The following is a 24,811-nucleotide window of genomic DNA, read 5'->3' on the forward strand; positions in this document are numbered from 1 at the left end:
ACACTGTAGGAGGGTTCCCCTTTTTCCTCATCCTTGCAAGCATCTGTCATTTCCTGACTGGTTAGTTTTAGCCATTCTGACTGGCCTGAGGTGGTATCTCATTGTCGTTTTTTTTTTTTTTTAAATATTTTATTTGTTTATTTGACAGCTAGAGAGAGAGCACAAGTAAGCAGAGTGGCAGGGAGATGGGGAGAGAGAGAAGCAGGCTCTCTGCTGAGAGCCTGATGCGGGGCTCGATCCCAGGACCCTGGAATCATGACCCGAGCCGAAGGCAGCTGCTTAACCAACTGAGCCACCCGGGTGCCCCTCATTGTCGTTTTGATTTCTATTTCCCTGGTGCTGAGTGATGGTGAGCATTTTTTCGTGTGACTATTGGCCTCTGGATGTCTTCTTTGCAGAAATGTCTGTTCATGTCTTCTGTCCATTTCTCAATTGGATTATTTGTTCTTTGGGTGTTGAGCTTGATAAATTCTTTAAAGATTTTGGATGCTAGCCCTTTATCTGATATGACATCAAATAAAATCTTTAAAAAAGGCTTTCAAATAACAGATCCTTAGAACATCCCCATTTCATAGAGATGAGAAATTGAGGCTTGGAGAGCCTGAATTACTTAAACTTACTGAAGGTTGTACAGTTAGGGCAGAGCTGTGACTAAGCCAGGTAGCCTTACATCATATTTCTGGTCCTTGCTCTTAGTGCTTATGTCAGTGAGGTAGTCTTCCCTTTTTGGAATTCTCTTACAGGTTTCCAGAGCTGTTTCAGTTGGGGGCAAGAATAGAGCTGTGGTGTTGTGCTTTTTTTTTTCTTGGTTTTAGCCTTCACCTCTTTAAAACTCTCAGTGACATCAGCCTGACTTCTCTAGAAAAAAGTGGTCAGTAGTAGGTTTCTCCAGTTTCTACTTAGAAACTAGTTCTGTCTCCATTGGAGCAGTATCTTTTAGGGAAGCTTGAATTAACAGTTTTCTTTTTTCTTTTCTTTGCTGAGTATTATTGCTGCTGTTAGGCAAAGGGCTTTGTTTCCAGGTTACAAATCTTTTTAGCAAAGAAGTAAGTGCAGACTAGAACTGGAAGGACTTGTGTTGTTCTTGGATATAATTTAATGCTCCACATCCCAGAGAGCATAAACATTGTAAAGTGCGCAAGATGGATTTGGATTAATATCCTGACAACATATGGCTTGGCATGTAGGGCACTCCTGGGAGACCCTTCTCACCATACCTAGACCGATTTTGCCGGGTGGCCCCTTCCCACATGTCTTCCCAGCAGCTGTTGTGCACCTGGGTGAATCATCAGCTTTCCTAAGCTTTGGGGTGGGGGGGTACCAGTGTTAACTATTGAAAGCCCTCATGTGGGAGGTGAAATAAACAGACAACCCTGGGAGACTGTGTTTTAGTACTACTTAGCTTCCCCTGAGTTTGTCCAGAGTGTTCATTTCCGTTGGAAATACAGGCTGATCCTCACCACTGGTCTCTTCAGAATACAACCCTGAAAATCATCTTGCCCTTTCTACTTTCCTGCCCCTGGCATCATGGGTGTATGAGGTCTCTGAAAGCTCTAGAGAGGTGTTGGGCAACATGGAGGGAAGGCTCAGTTGCTTCTAAAGACCAAGCAGAAGTCCTTCATTTTTTTTTAAACTTTTCTATTTCTACCTTAAATCAAAATTAGGTTATTGTCAAAGAGAGTTTTGTGCATTACTGAAAGAGCTCAGAGTGGGAGAGGCTCTTGGTACCTCCTTTGTAATCTCTGAAGAAAGCTTGTTGGGGGCATGTAGAGATCATGCCCGGGTTGTCTTTTCCTCCCCCAGCCCTGACCTGCACTGTGCCAAGAGAGTTGCCCCAGCTGATGGCTTAGTCACTGGCTGGCAGCTTTGTGGGTCTGGAAACTCAGCCAGTTCACCCAGGTTTAAGTTCCCGTGGGCCCTCTCAAGCACATGGAATTCATGAGCCCATTCAGCTATAATTCCGGTTAACTAATTAACTTAAGAAACATGCCTAGCAAGTTGACTTGTGTGGACAGGAGGGAGGATTTTCTCCTCTATGGATAAGATGAGCTGGAAGCCAGCTCACCTCTAGAGGAAGTCAAGGTGAAGTAGGGTGGAAAGCTCCTGGCTGTAGCATTAGATAGATCCAGATTTAACTATGTACTAGCTGTTAGATTAAAGAGAGTTATGTAACTTGTCCCTTATTGCTTCATCTGTAAAAGTCCCTGGGCTTTTCAGATATACACACAATATGCATTCAGTGTATCTTTTGTCCCATTTATTCACTTCTTCCCTCTCCCCTCACAGCATTGTATTTTAAGGGCTATCTTTCTACTCTGACCAAAGTATACCTGTTACTCTCTTGGGGCACCAGAAGTGTCAGAGAGACTGAATTTAATTCTCTGGGTACCTCTTGGTGTGTTTTTCACAGACCACAGCCCTTCTTTTACCACAAGTTATAGTAGGAACAACTAGATTCTAGCTCTCATCAGTTGGTTCCAACCTAAGGAGTCTTTGTGGTTATCATTTGAGCTATAGTTCTTGGTAAAGACCTCTGTACGTGTCAGGTACTGCTTGGCCATGGTAATTTAGTGATGAGGGAGACAGGGTCTTCGCCCTAAGTAATACCTTTCTAATACCATCCTCAGTTGGGTTACTTCTTTGGGTGCCTAGTCTTATTCGTTCTTTGTTGATTCATACTGACTTGCTTCTGAGAGAGTAATCCTCTCCCTAGACCCTAGGGGACAGTGCCCCTTTGTGCAGCCTGGGCCTTGCCTGCTGGCTTGCCTGCTCTCAAACAGTGAGAGCAGAGTGCTGAGGCTGGAGGAAAAAGCCCCGCAGGCTACTACTGCCTCGGCCACACATGTCCCGAGAGCCTGTGCTTGGCACTCTTGAATGTTCTTTTCTCCTTGCACATAGATTATAGTGTTCCCTGGTAATTTAAATTCAAAAACCTTCCGCCTCCCTCTCTGCCTTGGGGAAAAAAAAAAAAAAAGGCTCTGTGTATTACAGGGTGGAGAACAAAGCTGGCCAGCCCTGATTTCCTGGTGGGGTTTGTTTGATCACGTGTATTTTTTAATGTAGCCTCAGTGTGGGTTACCTGTAATAAGGCTACCGTGTAATTCAGGCATATTGATATTCTGCAGTCATAGAATCTCACATCTTGTTCTACCTTGTTTGTCATAAATAGTGTGGTGGGTAGATTTAGGGGCTTTGGCCGACAGGAAGTTGTACTTTTCTGCTTTGTATTTCAGACTGCATTCTGGCCCCTAGTGGGCTCTGTATGTAGAAGGCCCAGCAGCCAGGTTGATAGATTTCTCAGTTTCAAAATAGGGGCCTGAAGATAGTCCTCTGCTCTATCCTTCTCTCTCTCTTGCCCGTTTTCCTGGCAGTTGGCAGGAAGTGTGTGTGGGGAAGCAGGCAGAATTGCTCTCTGAGAACCATTTATCTGAACTCCCAGTAGAGAATTGCATTTGCCTCTCCTTCACTTTCTGTGTTATGCGGTCCTGTGATTTGGTACTGCTTGTCTCTGTGCAGTACGGAGGCCTGAGTATGACTCCTCTAGCCCTATTGGGGTTTTTATCAGTAAATTACTTGCTGGTTGGTCTTTCCCCTGAATTCCATTACTTTCCCAGGAGCAGGGGAGTGTGTAAACATTTGGAGACCTATTTGAGCCTCTCTTTCTAGCACCGTGGCCACTGAAACAATGATAGCTAAGCCCAGATGAGCCATGTTTCCCACTGCTGCTGGGGCTGGGCATTGGCTATAGCTGGATTTAGCTTTAACAGTCACACTAGAGGCTTGGTTGGAAAGAAAAGAGCACTGCATAATTATTGCTTATGTATCAGTTAAACCTATCAGCCAACAGATGTCAAGTGTAGGAAAAAAAAGTGCAATAATGTTATTATAATGGCATAATAGTTATTATTATAATAATCAGTTGGCATAGCTTTTGATAAGAGGCAGATCCTGAAAGGAGTGCAGGGGGAAGGGTTAACCTTGAACTATAGCACAGTGAAGGGATGCTTCACCTTGTAGGAGATGGTGTGTGAATGTATATGATTCAGGTATGGGGTTGATACCCTTTCTGCATGGCTTGAGGTTGTATGGAGACTTCTGCTGGGTACTGTCTTTCTCATGGTGCCAGGGAACAGCTGCCATCCTCTGGTTTAAGGTGCCTTGGGTTGCAGGATTATGATTCCAAGCACCTAGCACCAGTGGGTTCTCAAAAGGGCAGAGATTTCATCCCTGTAGCTCCATTTGGAATTTTCAGAAAATCTAGCCTCATCCCTGTGGCTACAAATGATGAACTCCCCTCTGTTCAGCACACTGCACTCTGTCCCTATGGCGTGGCAGTGTATCTCAGCTATGTACATGCTTATTGTGGTGGAATGTGCTCATGGTAGACAGCCTTTCCTTACCCAAGGAGCTCTCAGAATGTTCCCATTATGGTAAGGAGGTGGTGATGGGGTAGGGAGCAGAACTGAGCTCATGGGCGACCCATAAAGGCAGCTGTAGGGTAGGAGAGGAGTCTGGATTCAGGCAGACTTGGGTTGTCTCCTGACCTCACTGTTCACTAGCTGTTACACAACCTTGCTGAGCCTCAGCTGCCCCTCCGTGTATGTGTTCATTTATTTCTCACTGTTTGTCACTACCATCCCTGTCTCTGAAGTACCTGCCACTAGGTAGTTTTCAGTAATTGGTGCTGCTTCTACTATACCACCCTGCCCATCTACCCTAAAGAATAGAAGGGCTAGGACAAGACCCTCCTGCTTCCATAGGGAATTGAGGCTTTAATCTGAGCTTCATGTGAGCTTTTTCAGGCTTTGGTGTTGTTGTTCAGAGTCCTACTAGGATTCCTCTGAAGCTGCCTCATTGTGGGAGACTTTGCTATTTAATGTTTGGGCAAATCTCTGCCTTATCCAAGGAGTGAATGGTGGTATTTAAAATCCCATTCAGGGATTTTCTGCTTTAGCCCCTTGCAGTCTTTATCCCCTCCCCATTTTTCCTTTGGGTGGGTCACTTGGGGGTCACTGCCTGCTTTGAGGAGCATTTGTTTTTTGAAGATGCTGTTAGTTGTTTGGCTTAGTCTCTTTACGGAGTAGAGATGTTTGTGTTTCCATCTGCCTGGGCCTTTGCTCTGGACTTTTATTTTGGAAGTCTGGAGCATTCAGACAAGGTGATATCTTTTTAGACTATTTTTGGCTGTAGGCCAGCTTATCACTATGGCTACCACCTGCCTGAAGAATGGCAGGGCATAAACAGTCACTTTTATCAGAAATTTAGGAAGGAGAAAGGGCAAAGGGGAAAGAATAGTTTGGCTTAAGTTCACAAGGGAAGAACAGCTTCTCTAAGCAGAACCTTTTGATTTGGATAGAACTTCATTTCCCTTCTCTGGAATTTTGTTCGTTCTGTCAACAGACATAAACAGAACATCCTTTACACTCCAGATACTATGCTAAGACCTGAGTCATGACCGAGTCATATGTGTTTCCTCCTTAGGGTGTATTAATGAATATGGACATTAATACAATTAAAATCGCACATATAAATGCAAAATTACAATTGTATTAAGTGTGTTGGAAGAAAGGAATGTGATACCATGAGAAATAGGACAGATTTGACTTGTTCCTGCAGTTGAGAGGGTATCAGGGAAGGCTTGCTAGAGAAAGTGATCTTTGGTTTAAATTGTTAAGAACAAACAGGTGTTTTAACAACCCGATGTGAGGTTGAAGAGTGTTTCAGGCTCAAGGCCCAGCTCTTACAAAGCCTCTGGAGTGGGGTTGGGGGCAAAGAGGTGGCTTCTGTGAAGTGCTGAATAAGTGTGGTTGGAGTGCAGAAAATGAGAGGAGATGGATGCACACTGAGGCTGGAAGGATTGGCAAGGGCAGGCCTGGTGAGCTGTGGCAAGGCCTTTTTGTATTTACCTGGAGAACATGGAAGCCTTTGGAGGGTTGTTAGTCATGGTGGTGAGATGATTGGATTTGCAGTATGAACAGATCACTCTGTCAGATGGTACACTGGATGGATTTTGATGAGGGAGTGAGAATGAAGATCAGAAAAAGAGCGTTGCTGTGATAGGTGACTTGTTTTCCTTTAGTCAGCTAAATGGTAATTTTGAGACCACCCCCCCTCCCCGAAGTGTTGATAGTGTGTTGTTGGGGCCAGCTGGCCACTCAGCAGACATGGTGGCTCAGGGTGCTGGCATTTGGCATCTTTCCACCTTCCCGGAAAAAGGCCTGGAGGTTTCAGGCCTGTCACTTGTTAACATCTGACAGGTACAGAGCCCTTTGTTAACCTGTTTTCTTGCTGTCCCTCTGTTGGCTGTCACTACTGGGCAAGAGCTACCCCTTTCACTTTGGACCACTTAAGCCACTGACATGGGCAACTACCTGAAATGTGATGTGCCAAGTTAGCAAAGCCAACACCTGTGGTTTATGTAACATTCAGTTCTGGTTGATGTAGGTGTGCACATGTTCTCTCTTGGCAGTAGCCAATGTCTGGAGGGCTGGAAATGGGCTGTGATTGCTCTTGCTACTGTGTAGCTAGGAAGACTGAGGTACAGGAGAGACCTGGGGTGTAAAGAAGCCCGGGTCAGAGTCACATGCTGTCAGACCAAGTGTTAAATGCATGGTGGGTGGTTTCAGACCATAGACTAGAGTCTTTCCTCAGTGGGACAGTAGCCTTGCCCACTGTTCCTTCACATACTCAGCTGGAAGGCTGTGCAGCACAGTGGGTAGGAGTATGGCCCTTGAATTTGGGCAGACTTCAGGTAGAATCTTAGCCTTACCACTTGCAAGCTGTGTGACTTTAGACAAATTATTTCACTTCCCTGATTGGTAGTTTTCTTAGCCTTAACTGGGAAATAATAGTACATCTACCTAACAGGGTTAATTGTGAAGTATTAATGAGAATATATGAAAGGTGCTTAGGTTCGTTCACAGGGTAAATACTGAATTAAAAGTGGTAATACTTTTAGTTAAGGTTTATTTGTCTAATTTTTGTTTGTTTTATTATCTGTCTACTATGTGCTGGGCCCCATGCCGATGGTGGAATGAAGATGTGATCTTGGGGCACCTGGGTGGCTCAGTTGGTTGAGCAACTGCCTTCGGCTCAGGTCATGATCCCGGACTTCCAGGATCGAGTCCCGCATCGGGCTCCCAGCTCCTTGAGGAGTCTGCTTCTCCCTCTGACCTTCTCCTCTCTCATGCTCTCTCTCACTCATTCTCCCTCAAATAAATAAATAAAATCTTAAAAAAAAAAAATTTAAAAAAAAGAAAAAAAAGATGTGATCTTGGCCTTGATGGTGCTCAGTCTTATGCTCATCTTTGCTGCTTTTGGTTTTGTTCTGTGTGGTCATGGTTCAGCAAAACAAGGAGGTCTCCTATGGGGTTTCTTTTTATTTTTTTCTTTTCAATAATCACATTAAGTTTATTTAAAATTTTTTTTATTAACATATAATGTATTTTTTGCTTGAGGGGTACAGATATGTGAATCATCAGTCTTACACAATTCACAGCACCCACCACACCACATACCCTCTCCAGTATCCATAACCCAGCCACCCTATCCCTCCCCTCCCCAACCCCTAGCAACCCTCAGTTTGTTTCCTGAGATTAAGAGTCGCTATGATTTGTCTCCCTCCCCAATTATATCTTGGTTTCATTTTTTCCCTCCCTACCCACCAATGATCTCCTGCCCTGGCTCTCAAATTCCTCATATCGGAGAGATCATTTGATAATTGTCTTTCTCTGATTGATTATTCTTAGCATAATACCCTGTAGTTCATCCATGTTGCTGCAAATGGCAATATATATATATATATATATTTTTATGACTGCATGGTAGTATTCCATTGTGTGTGTGTGTGTGTATCACATCTTCTTTATTCATTTGTTGATGGACATCTAGGTTCTTTCCATAGTTACCTATTGTTCTCATAGAGAGTTTCTTAAAGGGGATCCAGATCAGATGTCCACTTGGTATTGCTGTTTTCTCCTCTGGGCCTCTCTTCTATGGCCCCGATTCCAGTTTGTTTGCTGCTTAGCTGTAGAGGGTGCTCAGCTTTGGTGTTTTTGTTGGGAGAAGAGTACTCCTACTTCCTGCTTGGACTGCACCATCTGAAACAGCATTCTGTTTTTCTGCCTTATGAGTACCCATTTCTAATAGTGAACATCCCTGGAATCTTTGGTTTGTTCTTTAAAACATTTAATTGCTGCTGTTTCGTTTCTTTGGTAAAATACTGTGTAAGATGGTTGACCTAAAAGAGACCATGAAAAATAAGCTGGGTTGTATTTTTGTAAAGGTTTATTAGTACTGAGTTACTGAAATAGAATACTCCCCAGTGGTCTCAGGGGGGAGGTGACCTTTGCCATGTGATTGTTTTTTTGTGAAGGTGTTGGGGAAGGTTAATTTGATTCATCTGATTTCTTTGGTGGTGGTGGGTAAGGTGGGTGAATGGGAGAGAAAGGACAAAACCTTTAACAGTCTCCGAATTAGAGCCTATATTGGCTGAGAAGAGGAGAGGATGTATTTATCCCGAGTGTCTAGAGCTGCGTGTGTAGGCCCTGACCTTTGCCCATGCTTTCTTCCTCATTCATGATGGTAGAGTCTGCCATGATGAGTTTATTTGTCCCTTCACTGACTCACCATTTATGTGTACTGTATACTGTAGAAGGGAATGACTTCCACTTCTGTTAAATGATACCTTTTTGACCTTTCCTGGTACTTCAATGACTCAGCTTTCGCATCTGAATAAGAGTGTACTGGTACTCACCTCCTGGGGCAGTTAGGATGAAAGGAGATAATACACTGCATGTTTCTGGCACATGGTGGATACCTCAGAATGGTAAGGATTATAATGCCTTCAAAGAAGTCAGACCCCATCTGCGAGAAAAGCCACAGATGGGACCATAGGTGCTGAAAAAGGCTGGCGAAGGCCTGGAATTGTGAGACTGGATTTGGCTTGTTAGGGAAGGTTGCTACGTAGCATATTTGGGGTCAGGCCCCAGTCTGTGACCCTCTCTGGGTAAGGTGAGTGACTGCTTAAATTAGAGCAGAAAGCAGTAAGCAGAAGGCTTGAGTGGTAAACCAGAAGTGTTGTCTCTCTTCCTCTTGTCAGGGAAGAGGGTAGAGTCAATACAACAAAGTGGCTGGGAAACCTGGCTCTTCTGAGTCAGACCAACCTGGGTTTCAGCTCTGGCTCTTCGATATACATGCTTTGTGGCCTCGGAGAAGTTACACTTCCCTTCCTCTCTTTTAGCTTTGGAGTCCTCATCTATAAAATGGAAATGATAATATCTACTTGGGAGTGTTGGGTGAGGGAGGTTTAAATAAAACAACATGCAGTGTCTTTCACATAGTACATATTCATAGAACAGATAATATTCTGCCATAGCACTGATAGATTACAAAGCAATTAAGCATTTTTCTTAGGAAATTACAGTCTTCTAATTTTTGTGGCTAGATTAATTTTTTTGAAAAGTCAGTCTCTGCTTGGAATCAACAGTCAACTCAGTAAGTTCTTAGGGAGTCTGTCACTCCCCTGCCTCACACCCTCTGCAGGTTTACAGTCTTGTACTTAGAATAAAGTCCAAACTCTTTACTTCGATTGCAGGCCATTCATGAACAGATCCTGGCCTGCCTTGGCAGCCATGTGTCCTAACTCTGCCCCTTGCCTCATATGTTTTCATCACAGTGACCTTGTACAGAGGGCCTTTGCTCTCACTGTACCCTCTGCCTGGAATACTCTGCCGTTATGTTCACTTGATGGGCTCCTTGTCATTCATATCTCAGTTCTGCTGTTACTTAGGAAAAAGGGGCCTGCCTTTCCTCTGTTATAAAGTAACTGGCTTATGTCACTGTTAACATAGGCATCTGATATTTTTCTTGTTTGTTTGCTTCTTGTTGATTCTCTGTTTTTCCTTCTACCAGAATTAAGTTCCATGAGAATAGGGACCATGTCTGTCATGTTCACAGCTGTATTCACAGTGCTAGGAACAGTGCCTGGCACATAGTAGATGATCATACGTTTGTTGAATGAGCTTGTGAGTGACAAAGGATTCTGTTATTACTCAGAATCTGGTTACACAGGTGTTTATATTCATATTGCTTTGTTTTGTAAATAAATGAAACTAAGATAACTTAATTTCTTGTTCATTATTTATTAAGTGCCTCCCCCTTCCCCCATTAATTGGAACCTTCTGAGGAGAGGCAGTTTTCCCTGACTTTAGTTTATGTTGCTCTCTTTCTTCTTGGCATTTTGTTATTAGAAAGGGGAGTTTGTGGTTGCTGGACTTTGTGCATTGATTTTTAGGTGTTCTCAGGAAGCAAGCTTTAGTGCATTTGCTTGGAATAAAACAAACAAGAAAGCTCACCAGGACATGGCAAATTTATCTCACTCTGATTTTCTACCAACACTTTCTGCAATACTGTGTAAGTTCTTAGACAAGGACATTAGAGAAGAATTGACAAATTGACACCGGCCAGATAGAAACAAATTCACAAAATGTGAGTGAGTAACAAAGTAAGACATGGAGAGGTAAGAGAGGATAGTGCTGCTTTATGGCAGTGGCCTGGTTTTCCATGGGTAATAGTAACGGTATGAATGAGAGATCCTGGTCCAGTTAGTTAACTGTTCCTTTGGCAGAGGGCCTTTTATTCTGGGGAACTATACGGGGAGGTGCTCAGGAGTAAGTGGGACTCCAGCCACCTTTGTAAATGTTTGGGTCCTAAATCTGATTAGTCCTCAAAGACTTGGTCTTGAATTGAGAGAATAAAGTCCCAGGCATGGATATGAGCAGGAGAAGGGTGTCTGGAGCAAGGTGAGCAGCAGGGGTGGGCTTATATTGCTTTTGTATGCTTCAAGAACCATAGCTCTGTAGGTACTAGGCTCCACTCATTTCCAAAGCTCCCTTTCTTCTACCCAAAGCTTCCTCTAAGCATGGGGTTATCTTAATCTGTCTTAGGTATTGTTGACTTTTCCTATTGATAAAGCTCTCCCTTATTGATAAAGACTGCAACAGCCTCCTTGTCAGTTATGTCCTTACTCATTTTCCACCTTTGAAAGACTTAGCCTTGTGGTTAACTCAGCGTATTTGGTCACTCTGGCAACCACCTTTTTTTTTGTTGTTGTTAAAGATTTTATTTTTAAGTAATCTCTACACCCAACATGGGGCTGGAGCTCACGACCCCAAGATCAGTAGTCACACTCTGTACCATGGAATCAGTGTCTTACTGTGCTGTAGTTACTGACTATCCTCTATCCATTTGGGGTAATCTTTAATTTATGTTTAAACTTACAAGTCCACTTTTGGTGAAGCTCCCAACCCCCCTTATAGCAGGAATTTTAGCTATAAGCCGCAGGTTAGGTTTTTGAAGATTCTGGTACAAGAAGGTGACAGAAGGTGGTAGAACAGTGGCTCTCGGGACCAGCTTTTTCTGGGCTCAAAAATTATTGAGCCTTTTCTTAATTCTTTCACCTCCTTTCTTTAATCCTTTCTCGGTTAATTGACAATCCCTATTCCTTTCTTCTGTGCTCTGTTTCTTTGCCTTGGAGGTGTTTCTGCAGTTCTTACTCAGAAGAGCGTTTGCTTTCAGAATCTTTCACAGCTTTCTTTTATGGCCAGAGTTGTAGGTAGCATGCTAAGCTCCATCTCTTCCACCTGCCAGGCTAGAACATGTCTTCTTCTGTGATTGTAGAAGTGTGGTTGGGGTGGGCAAAATGCCCTTTATACTCTTATACCCTGTTGTGATTGTCCTCCATAATTTGGTATCATTTAAAGGTGGATTAGCCAGTGAGTCCCCAAATCAAAGATGCTCCTGACATTCATGGGTGTTGATGGCCTCAATTTCTCTGCTTAATCAGGCTGTTTAACTAATTAATTAATTAACTTACTTTTGGTTAAAAAGTAAACAAACTTGCATCCCTTTATTTTGGTTTGCATTGATTTTTCTCTCCTTTCTAAATCCTGAGTGAGAACTTCTTCAAAATGAATTGTCAATCTTTATGTATTCACAAGGATTTGGAGGATGAGACCTTGTAGCCTTGCCCTCATATTCTTTACCTATGCGTCCCATAGAATGATAGACTGCTCTAGACCTATAAATACAGAAAACAAACTGGTGGTTGCTGGAAGGAGAGAGAGGTAGGGTAGGGGGAGTGGGCAAAATGGGTGAGGAGGAATGGAAGATACAGGCTCCCATTTATGGAGTGATTGAGTCCTGGGTGTCCAAGGCACAGAATAGGGAGTAGAGTCAATGACACTGTAAAAGCCATGGTATGGTGACAGATGGTAGCTACACTTGCTGCATCACTATACTGTACACCTGGAAGTGATGTAACCTGGTGTGTAAGCTATACTCAGATAACAATAACAAAAATAATGGACTGCTATGGAAATAGCTCTCAAATGTTTCTATTCTCTTAGACAACACGTGTGTACACATGTGAACACATTCATTTTCTGAAGAATGGATGGTCCTCTAGGAGGAATTCATCCTGTTTCATGTAAACGCCTTCCATTACAGTGACACTCTGGAGACTTTGTGAAAGATAGAAACAGGGAGGTTTTTTCTTTCCCAAAAGTCCTCAAAGCTCTTAAAATAAACCTTAAAGAACCTGCTATACTGAGCTTTAGCTCTGAAAGCAGACACATTGCAAACCTGGTGCAATAAGACTCCTTCTCTTCTCTGATCTTTTTTCCTTTTTCTCTCTCAATTTATTTTAACATCCCCTTTCATGGTCTTACCTTTCTAGAAGGTTGATTCAGTCTTTCCTTGCCAGCTCTTGGCAGGAGAAGCGTCAGGACTTCCAGCCCTAATTTATGGTTTACATTCCTTCTCCATTCCCTCTCTTTGCTGTTATGGAACCTAATCTCGTGGCATCCTGCTGAGCTCCCTCCTGTCAGAAGGGACAGTGTTACCGTCAGTGACAGGTAGCTTTGGAATTTGATGTCAGTACTAGTGATTTGGGCAGAATTTGGGAGCCTGTTTTGTATGTGTGCTGCTGCCTGAGAAAATGGGGCTTTTCTCGCTTTGGGTACCATCTTTCCTGCTGCCTATCTAGCCCCAGTGAGTCCTGTTGCCAGGGGAGATGAAATGGAGAACTCTTTACCATGATAAATTCTGGGATTTTATCCTATGAGGTAACAAAATAGCCTTTCAGAACAGGATGTAAGGGAGTCTCCCTGCAGTTCCCATGGAACAAGTTAACCTTTCAGTTACATTTTTCTACATCTTTGGGGGCCCATTTGATGGGAGCTAAAGCAGTAATTACTCTAGGCAAAGAAAACTAATTTGGAGCCAGAATATTTTAATAAGAAGCTTAAAAAACCAGAACCTGCTGATACATGATAAATAGAAATTGGAGCTTTGTTCTCTTCTTATGTAATCCTTCCCTTTTTGCATTATTATGGTTTTTGGTTTTCTTCCCGAAATGTGAGGACTCTCCATTATTCCTCTGGTAGTGGAATGAAGATGTTGGTGTTGACTGCCTGCCTGCTGAGTCTCAAACAGGTAGAGAGAGCAGAGGTGAGCTGCCTTCAGGTACTGCTAAACCTTGGGGTTTTCGTTCACCTGGGAAAGGGGTAAGCTTGGGGTAAGCTTGCTTTCATGTTCAAGTTGATTCATATTACCCCAAGGATTCCTTGGGACTGACTGTTTTTTCCAGATGATTCTGGGAAATGAGCAGTGAAGGGAATTTTGTGGAAGATTTTAAGAACATATTTGCCAATCTTTCTGAGCACTCAGAAGCTTAGGCAAAAATAGGTAGATTTGTCTCTTTAAGGTCTCCTCTAGGTGACAGTGGTAAGGCCATCAATTCATCTGAGGAATTGATGTCATATGAGTCTGATGTTAAGAGCTTGACTTTGGCGTTAGATGTGTTTTGTAATTCTGGCTCTGCCACTGTTTAGCTCTCTGACCTTGAAAAGTGATTTAATCCCCGTGAGTCGCAGCATCCTCATCTCTAAGAGGGGGCTAATGGCAAAGGGTTGTTGGTGCCCAACATAGAGTGAGTAAATACCCCCTGAATATTAGATATGGTTGTTATTTTGAGATACTGATGGAAATCAGATGGAACCTTCTTGGCAAGAGACAAGAAGGTAGGACATTGCTCAGAAAACCTTGAAGGTAAGGGGTTGAGGGAGAGAAGAAAAAAGCATCTAGCAAAAACAAGAGTGGGAGAACTCTGGGTCCTCAAATGAGTTACCTATTGTTTCACTGCCTAATAAGTCCCAAGTCTTCTCCTTTGGTAATCCACCAAGTTGATTATTTTCCCAGAAATCCTATCTGTGTGTTGGCTCCTCAGCAAAGACTGAATAGCCACATCAGCCACAAATGTCCTGCGTTAGCAAGACATCATTATTTTTACAGTGCACACTGCTGTGTTTTACCACCTGCACTTTGAAGTGTTAAAAATAATTAAAGCTGAACCATATTTGTCAGAATAGGTTCAAAAAGTGCATTTTGGGATGCTGTACCTTTGTTCTGACAATGTGTTCTTATTTGTTTGTTAGGATTATTAGTTTCCAGGATTGGTTAACTTGAGGCACCGCTGGGCCAGCCTGCTCACACCAATATTTACCCCAAGGGCTTAGAGAGAGGAGTTCAGTATAACTCACTCCTTTCCTCTGTGTTCCTGGGAAGTCATCAGGTGGTAAGCAGAGGATAGAGGGGCACTGAGCTATTTGGAGCTGATAACTCCTTCCTAGATGTGTCTTTGAGGGGAAAGAAATTGTAGACTGGATGGAGCAGAGCAACAGAGGTTAGGAGCTTTGCGGTGTTGCGCAAAACAGTTAGGTGCAAACAGATTAGATGAAAGCCTTTATTAGAAGGTTTGGTGTGCTTTCTCATCAGGATTTTTTGGAATATGGGCTGTTTCACTGCTTACATGATAGTTAAAACACTAAGATAATGGCTGGGCCACTGATAAGCCTTTCCTGTGATATGGGAGAAGGGAAGAGACTTGTTTGGGGGCCTGTAGCAGAGGAGTTGTCACTGCTAAGTACTTCAAGTCTTGGTGGGGTCACCCATCAGACAGAGCATAGGTTTGGCTTGGTGAGGCTTTGTGCAGAAAAGGAGCAAAGCGCAGGGCTTGAGAGTGTAGGCCTTGAGTCACCAGGTTCCAGGTTTGGACCCTGACTTTGCTCTCCTAACTGGGTATATTCGTTACCTGTGGCTGTTGTAACAAGTTAGCACAGATATTGTAGCTTAAAACAGCAGAGGTGTATTCTCTCCTAGTTCTGGAGTCCAGAAGTCTAAAGTCAATACCCCTGGACTGAAATCAAAGTGTTGGCAGGGCTGTACTGCCTCCAGAGTTTTTAGGGCAGAATCTGTTCCGTGCTTCTTCCAGCTGCTGGTGGCTGCTGGCATTCCTTGGATTGTGTTCATATACTCTCAACTTCAAGTTCAGTATCTTCAAATCTGTGTGTCTTTACATCACCTTCTTTTCTGTGACTGTGTCAAATCTCCCTCTGCCTATGTCATATAAGGACACTGTGATTGTATTTAGGGCCTTTCTGATAATCCAGGATAATCGGTTTAAGATCCTTAACTTAATCATATCTGCAAATACGTTTTTTTTCCTTAAAAGGTAAAATTTACAGGTTCTTCTGGGCCTTAGGACCTGATCTCTTTGAAGGTCTGCCTGCCATACTGGGTGACCTTGGTAAGTGACTTTGACCAATGTAAGTTTGTTTCTTTATCTGTAATATAAAAATGGTAATTGTATATTCTGTGCCTCATTTCCATGAGGCTCAAATGAAACCCTGCAGGCCAAATACTTGGCACTTAGTACCTACTATTATTTATGTCCACGTTTGTTACTCATTACTGTTAAACATTACTATTATTGTTATTTAGCTATCTTCTGTGAAAGAGAGAGGACTAGTTTCTTAAGAGTTTATTTGACTTGGGGCTGCCCCCTGCCCCTACCCTAACACTCAGCTTGGCCCTCATAGCTCTAGGATCTTTGGCCATTAACCCCCACCCCATAGTCAGCTGGTGTATCCCCAGGCCACTTTTTTTTTTTTTTTACCCAGTCCTCCATTTTTCCTCAAGGCCACTCTCTTAGCTGCTCCTCCATTTTCCTTTTTCAGTGAATGAGCTCTGGTATGTGGTAATAGGTCTCACACTTCAGGGGGGTGTTGATGTCTCCTCAAAAGCCTATGTTGAAATTGTAACTCCTAGTGTGGCAGTATTTGGAGTAAGGAAGTAATGTTAAATCAGGTCACAAAGGTGGGGCTCTGATAGAATTTATGTCCTCAGAGGAAGAAACACCAGAGAGCTCTTTTCTCCTCAGTGCCATGTGAGGGCCTAGGGAGAAGGTGCTCGTGTTCAAGGCAGGAAGAGAACTCTAAGTAGAAACCAAACAGGCTTGATACTGGATTTCTAGCCTCTAGAACTGTGAGAAAATATACACGTCTGTTGTTCAGGCTATCTAGTCTATGATGTTTGATTGTAGTAGCCCTAGCAGACTAAGCAGAGGGGAGTGTATAACCCGGCTCTTAGACCTTCTTGTGCCAGACACTTGGGTAGAAGGTTGGACTCTGGAATTATTCCAGTTACCATTCAGTGTAGTTTGCTGGATTGCTGTTTTCCCATGGATAATTCTAGCTCCATAATGAAGCATGGAAGAATATTATTTTTACAGTGGTATTTAGTATCTGATAGCTATTAGCCAAAAGGTACATGTCCCCAGTGAGGTACTGTAAATACATTTTATCTCTTCTATTACCTGCTGTTTCACGAACACATCCCTGAAGCGTTTTAATCTTGTTTTTCATACTTGTCTTCAAGTGAGGAATTGTTCTGATTTGCAACTTCAGGGGATAATTACTATGTTCATTAATTTCTGTTCTTTTCTTCCCCTCCATTTATTACTGGTTTCTTGAGAAAATTTTTCCCTAAATCTACACTAACTGGAGACAAGTCACTTGATTAAAAGGGTGTTTTACAACACAGGTTTCTCTGGCTCTCTAGGCACACTGATAGGAGGGCTGTGTCAGCATCTTCTTAGCTGGGGTGAGGGTCTCCCTAAGTCTGGGCTTAAATGAGTAAGAGGCTTTTTTGCCGGAGGGGTGGGGTGGGAGGGCTGAGCTCTCTCACCGCAGGCTGTAGGGCAGAATATTTTTTGCACTGGGGTATTCCTGGGGAAGGGGTGGGAGAAACTCACCCTTTTTTTTTTTCTTTTCAGAGATTCAGTGATAGACATGAATTGAGCATGTGCTAAATATGAGACATTGTGCACAGCACTATGAGGAACGTGGTTTTTGGCTCATAGGGATGCTCAGTGCATGTTGATTTAAGTGAATGTGTGGCTAAATAGAGTGACCTTAGCATGTGCAGAGACTGAATGCAAGCCCAGAGGCTCGTGGATTAAGGGTGCTATAACCTCCCTGGAAAGGTAACACGATTGGTCGCATCCTCATGAAGGCCATGATGCCCTAGCACTTGGATGTGCAAGAGGAAGCAGTACAAGAAGAAGGCTGTGTTGAGGATGGTTTAATTTTTTCTGGTATTTTGGCCTTGTGAGTCCCCTTTTCTTTTCATTGTAGACAGGGATTGTTAAGTATGTTCGTGTAAGTGCAGATGTTTCATAAAGTCAAGTGATCACCCAAGACAGCTGAGGGAGGAGATGGAAAAATAGTGGTTTCGACAAGTTGGTTCAGGTTAGGGCAGAGGCAGGGATGTATGTGACTGACATGCTGGGGGAAAAGAACTGAAGAAGATGAGAAAGCAGAAGCCAAAAGGATTTGAATTAATCTGGAGCTAAATAGAAGCCCAGCTTAGAGAATACTGATCTGGGCTAGGTATTCAGGGAAAGAGTGCTGGAGAGATTTCTGTGAGAATGAGGAGAGATAGAGAGTAGTTAGTCTGGAACATGGCTCGGGAGGGGAGGGAACAGTGGGTAGAATGGCTGAAATCTTTCCTCCACTGCCCCCACCCCATGTTTCTCTGCATTACGATACTTGTCATACCGTGGGTCAATTTTTGTTTATATGCCTTTTCTTCCAGAAGGGAGGAGAAGTGGCTTGGTCATCTCTATCTTGGTTACTTGACACTGTATGCAGCACATAGCATGTGCTGCCTACATGACTGATTGAACATGTGTGAGGTTAAGGCCTTGGGTGAGCTATCCATTAATGACCAAAATGTGAGAGGTTGAGGTTGGGGTGTAGGGAAGATGAGCACATAACTGGCTGGGGTATAGGGGGGTGAATTAGGATAGAACTGAGAAGTGAGCCTGACATAGAATCTAAATCATCCTTTAAGAATTTACTGAACATTTCTCCTGTGTCAAGTGCCAAGAGAGCGTGCAAAGTGGACATGGTCCCTGTTCTTAAGATGCTTGGGACAACCATATTATAAGTGTAGTAAGTGGTGTCATCCAGGGGGTTATGCATGCTGTGGCAGCACACATTCTGTCCAGTGGAGAGGGTCAGTGGCAGTGCCCTGGAGGAAGTGTCTTTGAGGGTGAGGAGGAAATTTTTTAGGATGGTAGGAATTTGCCACATAAAGATGAGGGGTAACAGAATTCCGAGCAGAGGGAACGACGTGTACAAAGACCTGGAGGTGGGAAACAAGATGTCTTAGAGCCCTGGAAACAAGTTTCATAAAGCCAACAGTAGACAGGGAGAGGAAAGAGACAAAGCTGGAGATACTGATTTTGGCCTGATGGTGGACAGCCTGCATGTGAAATTTGGCCTTGATCCTCAGGGCCCTGGAAAACTGTTGGATGGTTTCAAGCAGATGGGGGTATAAAATTGTGTTCATGTTCTGGTTATAGAATAATTCATCTGACATTTAATCAAGGTGTGTACTTGTAATGTGCTGACATTTTACCCCACGATCCTTTGACATTGCAACAAAGTCTGCCCATTTGCTTGAAATCCCTGAGTTCTGGATCCTGAAGTGGGGTGGAGAGGGAGTTCCGCCTGCTGTAGGCCTGAGTCTCTAGTGTTTGATCTCAGGCTCAGACGGCTCCAGCTCTGTTGCTGAGTGAGTGTTGGGAAGGACCGCAGCTCCCACGGCTTCTGCAGCTGTTCCTGCTCTCACCTCAGCCCCTTCACAGCAGCTGGCAATTCCTCAGCCACCATACATTCCTCTGCTCTGTGCTGTCAACAAATGGAAAATTTTTATGACAATGTCAAATAATGGGATAGGTTTTGAATAGTAGAAGTGAAAAATAAAGACCTCTTTGCCCTTTCTCCCTGTAAGGGAATTTGAAAAATGGAGAAATTCTAAGTTGTATGTTAAATATCCTTGGGGTTTCCTTTCCTTTCCTTTTGAATATTTTTATATTAACCAAAAATCTGGTAGAGACACTTGTGGGAAGATAATTCCTTTTGGCTGGAGCTTAAGCTCCACATCGTGAGCTTTTTAATTGTCTTTCATCGGAGGTGGGTTGGGACCCAACTGTGCAGTCGCCAGCACTCATCACAGTCCTGTTGCTGTGCGAATTAGCTCTGTGAATCTGTATGTTTTCCCCTTGTACCTACCTAATGAAAGCCAAATTAAATCAATTTTTAATCAAGGAGATGAATGACAGGTTCTTCCTCAGAAAAGAAACCACAAGGCCCCAAAGTACTGGATATAATAAAAAGTGAAGTTTTTATTTGCGTATGTGCTGTTAGGCATGGCTTTAATGTCAGGAAAACAGGAGGTGCCGTTAAAATAGTATTCGGAAATATGCCATCCCAGAGAGATGAAGGGGAGTGCTTTTCTCCCTGCCCCGTTTCTCTTTCATAGATCGCGCATGCCTGTGTATTCAAAGCATTCTGCCCAGGTACAGAGTACCTAGTAGGTGCTTGGAGACAGAATGAATGAACATTTGGTTTTGAGCACGTCCTTCATGCTGCTCCCACCCTCTGGCTCCTCAGTCTATTTCTTCCTTCCATTTTCCATTTGTTCATTCATTCAACATACATTTTTCCTTCTTGACAGATGGGAAGGTCATTGGTAGGGAATGTAGTGAAGGGAAGTTTCCGTTGAGTTGAGGCTGAGAGAGATGGCTGGATCTTTTCTTTAATACCTGTTTTGTCTTTTATTTGGGGGAATTGATTTCTAGGCTACTGTGGGCACCCACATTATCCTCCCAAAAATTGCCTTCTTCCATCTGCTTGCTTTGGTGGAAGGAAATGGCTTCCCTTGTTGTGAGGGAGGATGGTAGAGCCAGTAGGGGTGAAGACTCTTAAATTCAGTGGCTGTACCCATAGCTTGTCTCTTTGTACAGTGTGTGTGGGGGCATTGTGCAGAGCCCAGCTTGCCTCCACTGTGATTTGATTCCCATAATCATGGGTCTGGCTTTGGCCTCTGGGCTCCCAATGCATTGGCATCTCCAGAGGATTCAGGCAAGGCACCAAATCCTCCCTGCAGCCCACGTTGCAGCTTGTTACTGTGATTGAATGGGCTCCCTGAGTGTGACTCCTCATCTGAGGAAGAAAGTGGCTTTTATTGAGAGCCTTTGCAAAGGAGGAACTCAGGAGACTGGATTTTGGGTATTCCACAAACCTTGGGCTGAGCAAATAAGAGATTAAGTAAAGCTGTGTTGCTTCTGCTTCCTTATTGTGCTGACTGGCTTGGTTCTGGCTTCACCGAAAGCCTGCTGGGGTGGCCCTCACCTGAGAGGTGGGCGGTGGCTATAGCAATTTGGTCAGATGAGCAGAAGGGAAATAGTAGATGAAATTGACTGTGTTTGGTGTTGGATAGGCAGAGTGGTGGGGGTGGGAGGAAGGAGAGGGAGGTATTGTGGAGAGCTTCCTGGGTTTCTGGCTTTTGCAGTAGGGCTAGGCAACCTTAAAGGATCAGGAACGTTGGGGGAAGAGCATGAGTTGAGATATGAACTTGCTGAATGTGAAGCATACAAGGAGAGTGGAAAGCAGGCATATCCTTCAGGGAGAGGTGGCACAAACACTGCCTAGATTCTCAAACTGCTTTCCTGTTTAAGTTCTCTGCTGGGGTTTTAGGCCACTGTGGGGAGTAATACAGCCCAAATCCAGATTCTGTTGACTGGCTCTTTCTATTAATAGATACTGAGAATTTGCAAGAGCTAACAAACCACTGAACTGCAAGGCAAAGGAATGAGTTCATAAGCAGAGTTCACAAACAATGGTGACCTTCTTATCTTATCTTAGCAGGCATATAGCAGGTCTCCTTTTCGCCTTCCTAATCTCCCTCTCACTGTGGGCAGTTCTTCAGATGCCAGAGGATGGCCAAGACAGTGCAAAGAGCTATGTGTTTGAAGCTCATCTGACCTGTCTGGCAAAGAGAGTTCTTGTATGCCTTGATGCCACCTACCATAAGTCCTTTGCTCCTGCTATTGTTGAAATAAATGCATGTTCCTAGTTTCGTGCTTCCAGGTCTTCAAAAATCCCTCTTGCCTCTGCTTGGGATGCCTTTGTCATTGTTTGGCTGATTCCTTTTATTCTTTTCGTCTTTAAAACTCACCTATTCCAGGAAGTCCTTTCTGACCCCCTCTGTCTCGATGAAGGTTCTCTCCTTCTCAGAGCCATCTGGCCACATCTGTGTGGGCTCTTTCAAACCAGTGCTTACTATAATGACTGAGGGACTCCTCCATCTCCATTGGCCATCTTGAGGACTCCGAGATCAGGACCTTGATTTACTTAGCCTTTGTATCTCTAGCACTTGGCCCAGGGCTGGCTTGCAGCGGGTCTCAATACATAGGTATTGAAGGATGAATAATCCGCCTGTTGAATGTTTTGGAAGTGGTGGCAACTGGACATATGTTTCTTAGTAGGTGGTAAGGATTCCTTCATCTTTTCTGTTCTCTAAAGAACAGAAATTTTGTTCTTTATAGCTCTCCTATATGGGAGAATGGACAAGGTCTTGTAAAATATTTTTCTGGGGGTGCCTGGGTGGCTCAGTGGGTTAAAGCCTCTGCCTTTGGCTCAGGTCATGATCTCAGGGTCCTGGGATCCAGCCCCACATCAGGCTCTCTGCTCAGCGGGGGTCCTGCTTCCCCTCTTTCTCTGCCTGCCTCTCTGCCTACTTGTGATCTCTCTCTCTGTGTCAAATAAATAAATAAAAATCTTAAAACAATTTTTTTTTTCTGGATTGGTGGGACTGTTAACTTCTTATCTGAGGTTGAAATGGATTTGGCGTGGGTGAGGCACTGCAGGTAGTAAGTGAACATCATGTCTGGGCTGCGTGGGCTTAGTGCTTTTTGTTTCTCTGGATGCTCTCCATGTTTTTGTGAGTGGCAACCCAAACATCTGGCTTCTCTGAACCCAGGGCTTGTTGCCTACTTGTTTATGGGAGTGGTTGCCTTTCAGGGTTAAGAGGCTGTAATATTTACGAAGCTTTTTCTACAGTGTTTTCTGTTGGCATTACCAGGGGGCCACAGTGGCTGTTTTAAGGAGAGCTGCAATAAGAGGAATCCCTGAGCTCTGAGAGACAGGAGGAACTAATTGGAAAGAATTGCCTCCTACTCTGTGGCAAGGCACACTCTTCAAGCAAAATAGAAGGTGTAGGGAAAGTCCTGAGTAACAGAGACAAAAAAGTAAGGCTAACCTGGAGGTGAGGTGGTAGTTTTGTAGGAAACTAGGAAAACTAGGGCCTCTGCAGTAAGGGTGGGGCAGGGGAGGGCTAACTTGGCATCACTCACACCTTTGATGCTCTTCAAAGATACTGTCTGATCCCGTGGAATTGGATTCAGAGCTGCCCACAAGGTGGGCTCCAAATGCTTACTGATCCTTGACCAATGTGCTCTGCTGTGAGGCCTATTGTGAGACTGACTGTTTCTAGGATATGTTTACCTGGGTGGGTGGCTGGCATGTCACCCCTTTCAACAAACCTGGTGCTATGATAAGGCTAGCTGGCAAGTTGTCCCTGTGGAGCCTGTTGTGGCAAGGGAGACTTCCTGTGGTCCCTTTGGCATCCCCATCACAAGCTCATTCACTGGAACCTAGAGTTCCCTTGCAGGCTCCAGTCTAGGATGCTGCTCTGGCTGAGTGTGCCCCTGTCAGTTGCAGGCTGATGACTCCTGGCAGGCTGGGATTTGGTTAGTGGCATCTTGCAGGGCCCCCTGACCCTACCTGCTGTCACAAATCCTGTTATATCCCCTTTGTATACATGCTTGAATATCTTCTGATGCACCACTCTTCAGAAGAGCAGATACCAGATGGGAAAAGTGTCTCTCTTGGGTTTATGGATGTGTGTGTGTGTGTATGTATATATATTTTTAAATACACTAAAAAATAAATTGTGTCCTGGTTTGACTGTTTTCCATGCTCAGAATGTGTTTGTCATGTTCTTGATCCCCTGTGGAGACCAGTGGAGCTGTGAAAAGAAGCCACCTCATTAGGAGACTCTAGAAGGAAACTGGGCTCTTCTGGCACTGCTTCCCCAGGGTATGGGCTCCTCATCTTCCACAGCCTGCCAAGGCCAAGGCCTGGGAATAGCTCCCCCAGGCAGTGTGCTCTGTGCCAGTGTCCAAGGATTTTAAAGAATTTAATTAAATAACTAATAGACTAGATGTTTAAGGTGTGATTTTGTTGACATTAAACACAGTATTTAAATATCAGTTAATTAGTGCTTTTTAATATTGCTTCTTGAACTCAAGTTTGGTTACTGTAGTTGATGTAGATACTTGACAAACCCAGGTTCAGTGTGGAGGCGTGGGGCACAGTTGAGCACGGACTTGGAGGAGGAGAGGAAAAGAGAACACATAATTTACAGCTGCTGAAATAATTCAGCTGTTTCCCTTGCTGATTGCTCTCCTCCTCTGTGCTGCTGATGCAGTGAATTGTTAATGGGATGGGCTTTTGCTTTTCCAATCAGGGCTGGGATGAGGCCATTTTGATTGTTGGGAATAAACTCTGAGATTGGGAGAACACTTCTAAGCTTGATTCCAATACCGAATTCCTCCTTAATCTCAGCACAGGATCTAAGCTTTGGGGTATGCTTTGATATGATGAGGGCTGGATCCTGTTGGGTGAAAGCAGGCACTGAACTGCGGAATGTTGTTCACTGGGTAATGAGGGAAAATGGGGAGACGAGAATCTAGGGCTGGGGTTCAGCTTACAGGGCTGCAAACTGTGCTGCCCATAGAGAAGACTGCTCTGTGGAGTGGTTGGTGAGTGCGTGCAAGGTCTCCCTGCCAGAAAAAATCTGCTCTGCACATCTCCTTGAGTGGGTCTCTCCACATATTCTTTCATTAATTAATTAATTAATTAATCAGCCATACTTTTATCGGGTGCTTGCTGTGGCCTAGACCTTAGACTAGCTAGGGATGGAACAGTGGATGAGGAAGGAGTCTGCCCTCAGGGAGTCCATATTTCCAGTACAATTTGGTGGGTCTTAGGGCAGCTGCACAGAGAGTCATGGGAGTACACGGAGGACCAGCAAAATATGGCAAATCAGACCCAGTAGGATACAAAAATGACCATCTGACTAAGTTGGGCTTATCCCAAGGTATGCAAGGGTGGTTTCACATATAGGAGATCTTTACACAAAATTTGCTATAATAACAGGCTAAAGGGAAAAACACTGTGTGATCATCTTAGTAGATGTAAAAAACACACATGGTAAAATATGACATCCATTCATGATAAAAAACAGCTATTTAAAAATAGAAGGGGGCTTCTTTATCTTGACCAAAAATACTTAATAGAAAAAGTACAGAAAACGCCATTTTTGCTTCTTAAATTTTTGTGTAATGAGCATACCCATGTGCTCATTGTCCCATATTTGACAGTTCCCAATTTGTGAGCAGTCTTAAATTCTTTCTCAGTGTGGTAAAATATATATCACATGAAATTTGCCATTTTAACCATTTTTTAAGCATATAATTCAGTAGCATTAATTGCATTCA

The 24,811-nt window shown here is 43.8% G+C and overlaps 1 protein-coding gene across 10 annotated transcripts in view; it reads left to right on the forward strand.

The window, feature by feature from the left end:
* SIL1 (SIL1 nucleotide exchange factor) overlaps positions 1-24,811 on the forward strand; it is a 239,619-nt gene that overhangs the window by 37,239 nt on the left and 177,569 nt on the right. For 2 of the 10 annotated variants that reach the window (XM_045075446.1, XM_045075448.1), the window contains one exon: positions 15,572-15,646. The exons of 6 other annotated variants lie outside the window; for them this stretch is intronic. In XM_045075446.1, coding sequence (XP_044931381.1) covers positions 15,572-15,646 — 75 coding nt within the window. Of the gene's footprint in view, positions 1-13,434; positions 13,510-15,571; positions 15,647-24,811 lie in introns of those variants that run through there. 2 more of the 10 variants (XM_045075444.1, XM_045075445.1) reach the window with 1 other exon arrangement.

This window comes from Mustela putorius, unplaced genomic scaffold (genome assembly GCF_011764305.1).
Source record: "Mustela putorius furo isolate JIRA1106 unplaced genomic scaffold, ASM1176430v1.1 tig00000145_pilon_pilon_pilon, whole genome shotgun sequence".
NCBI lineage: Eukaryota > Metazoa > Chordata > Mammalia > Carnivora > Mustelidae > Mustela > Mustela putorius.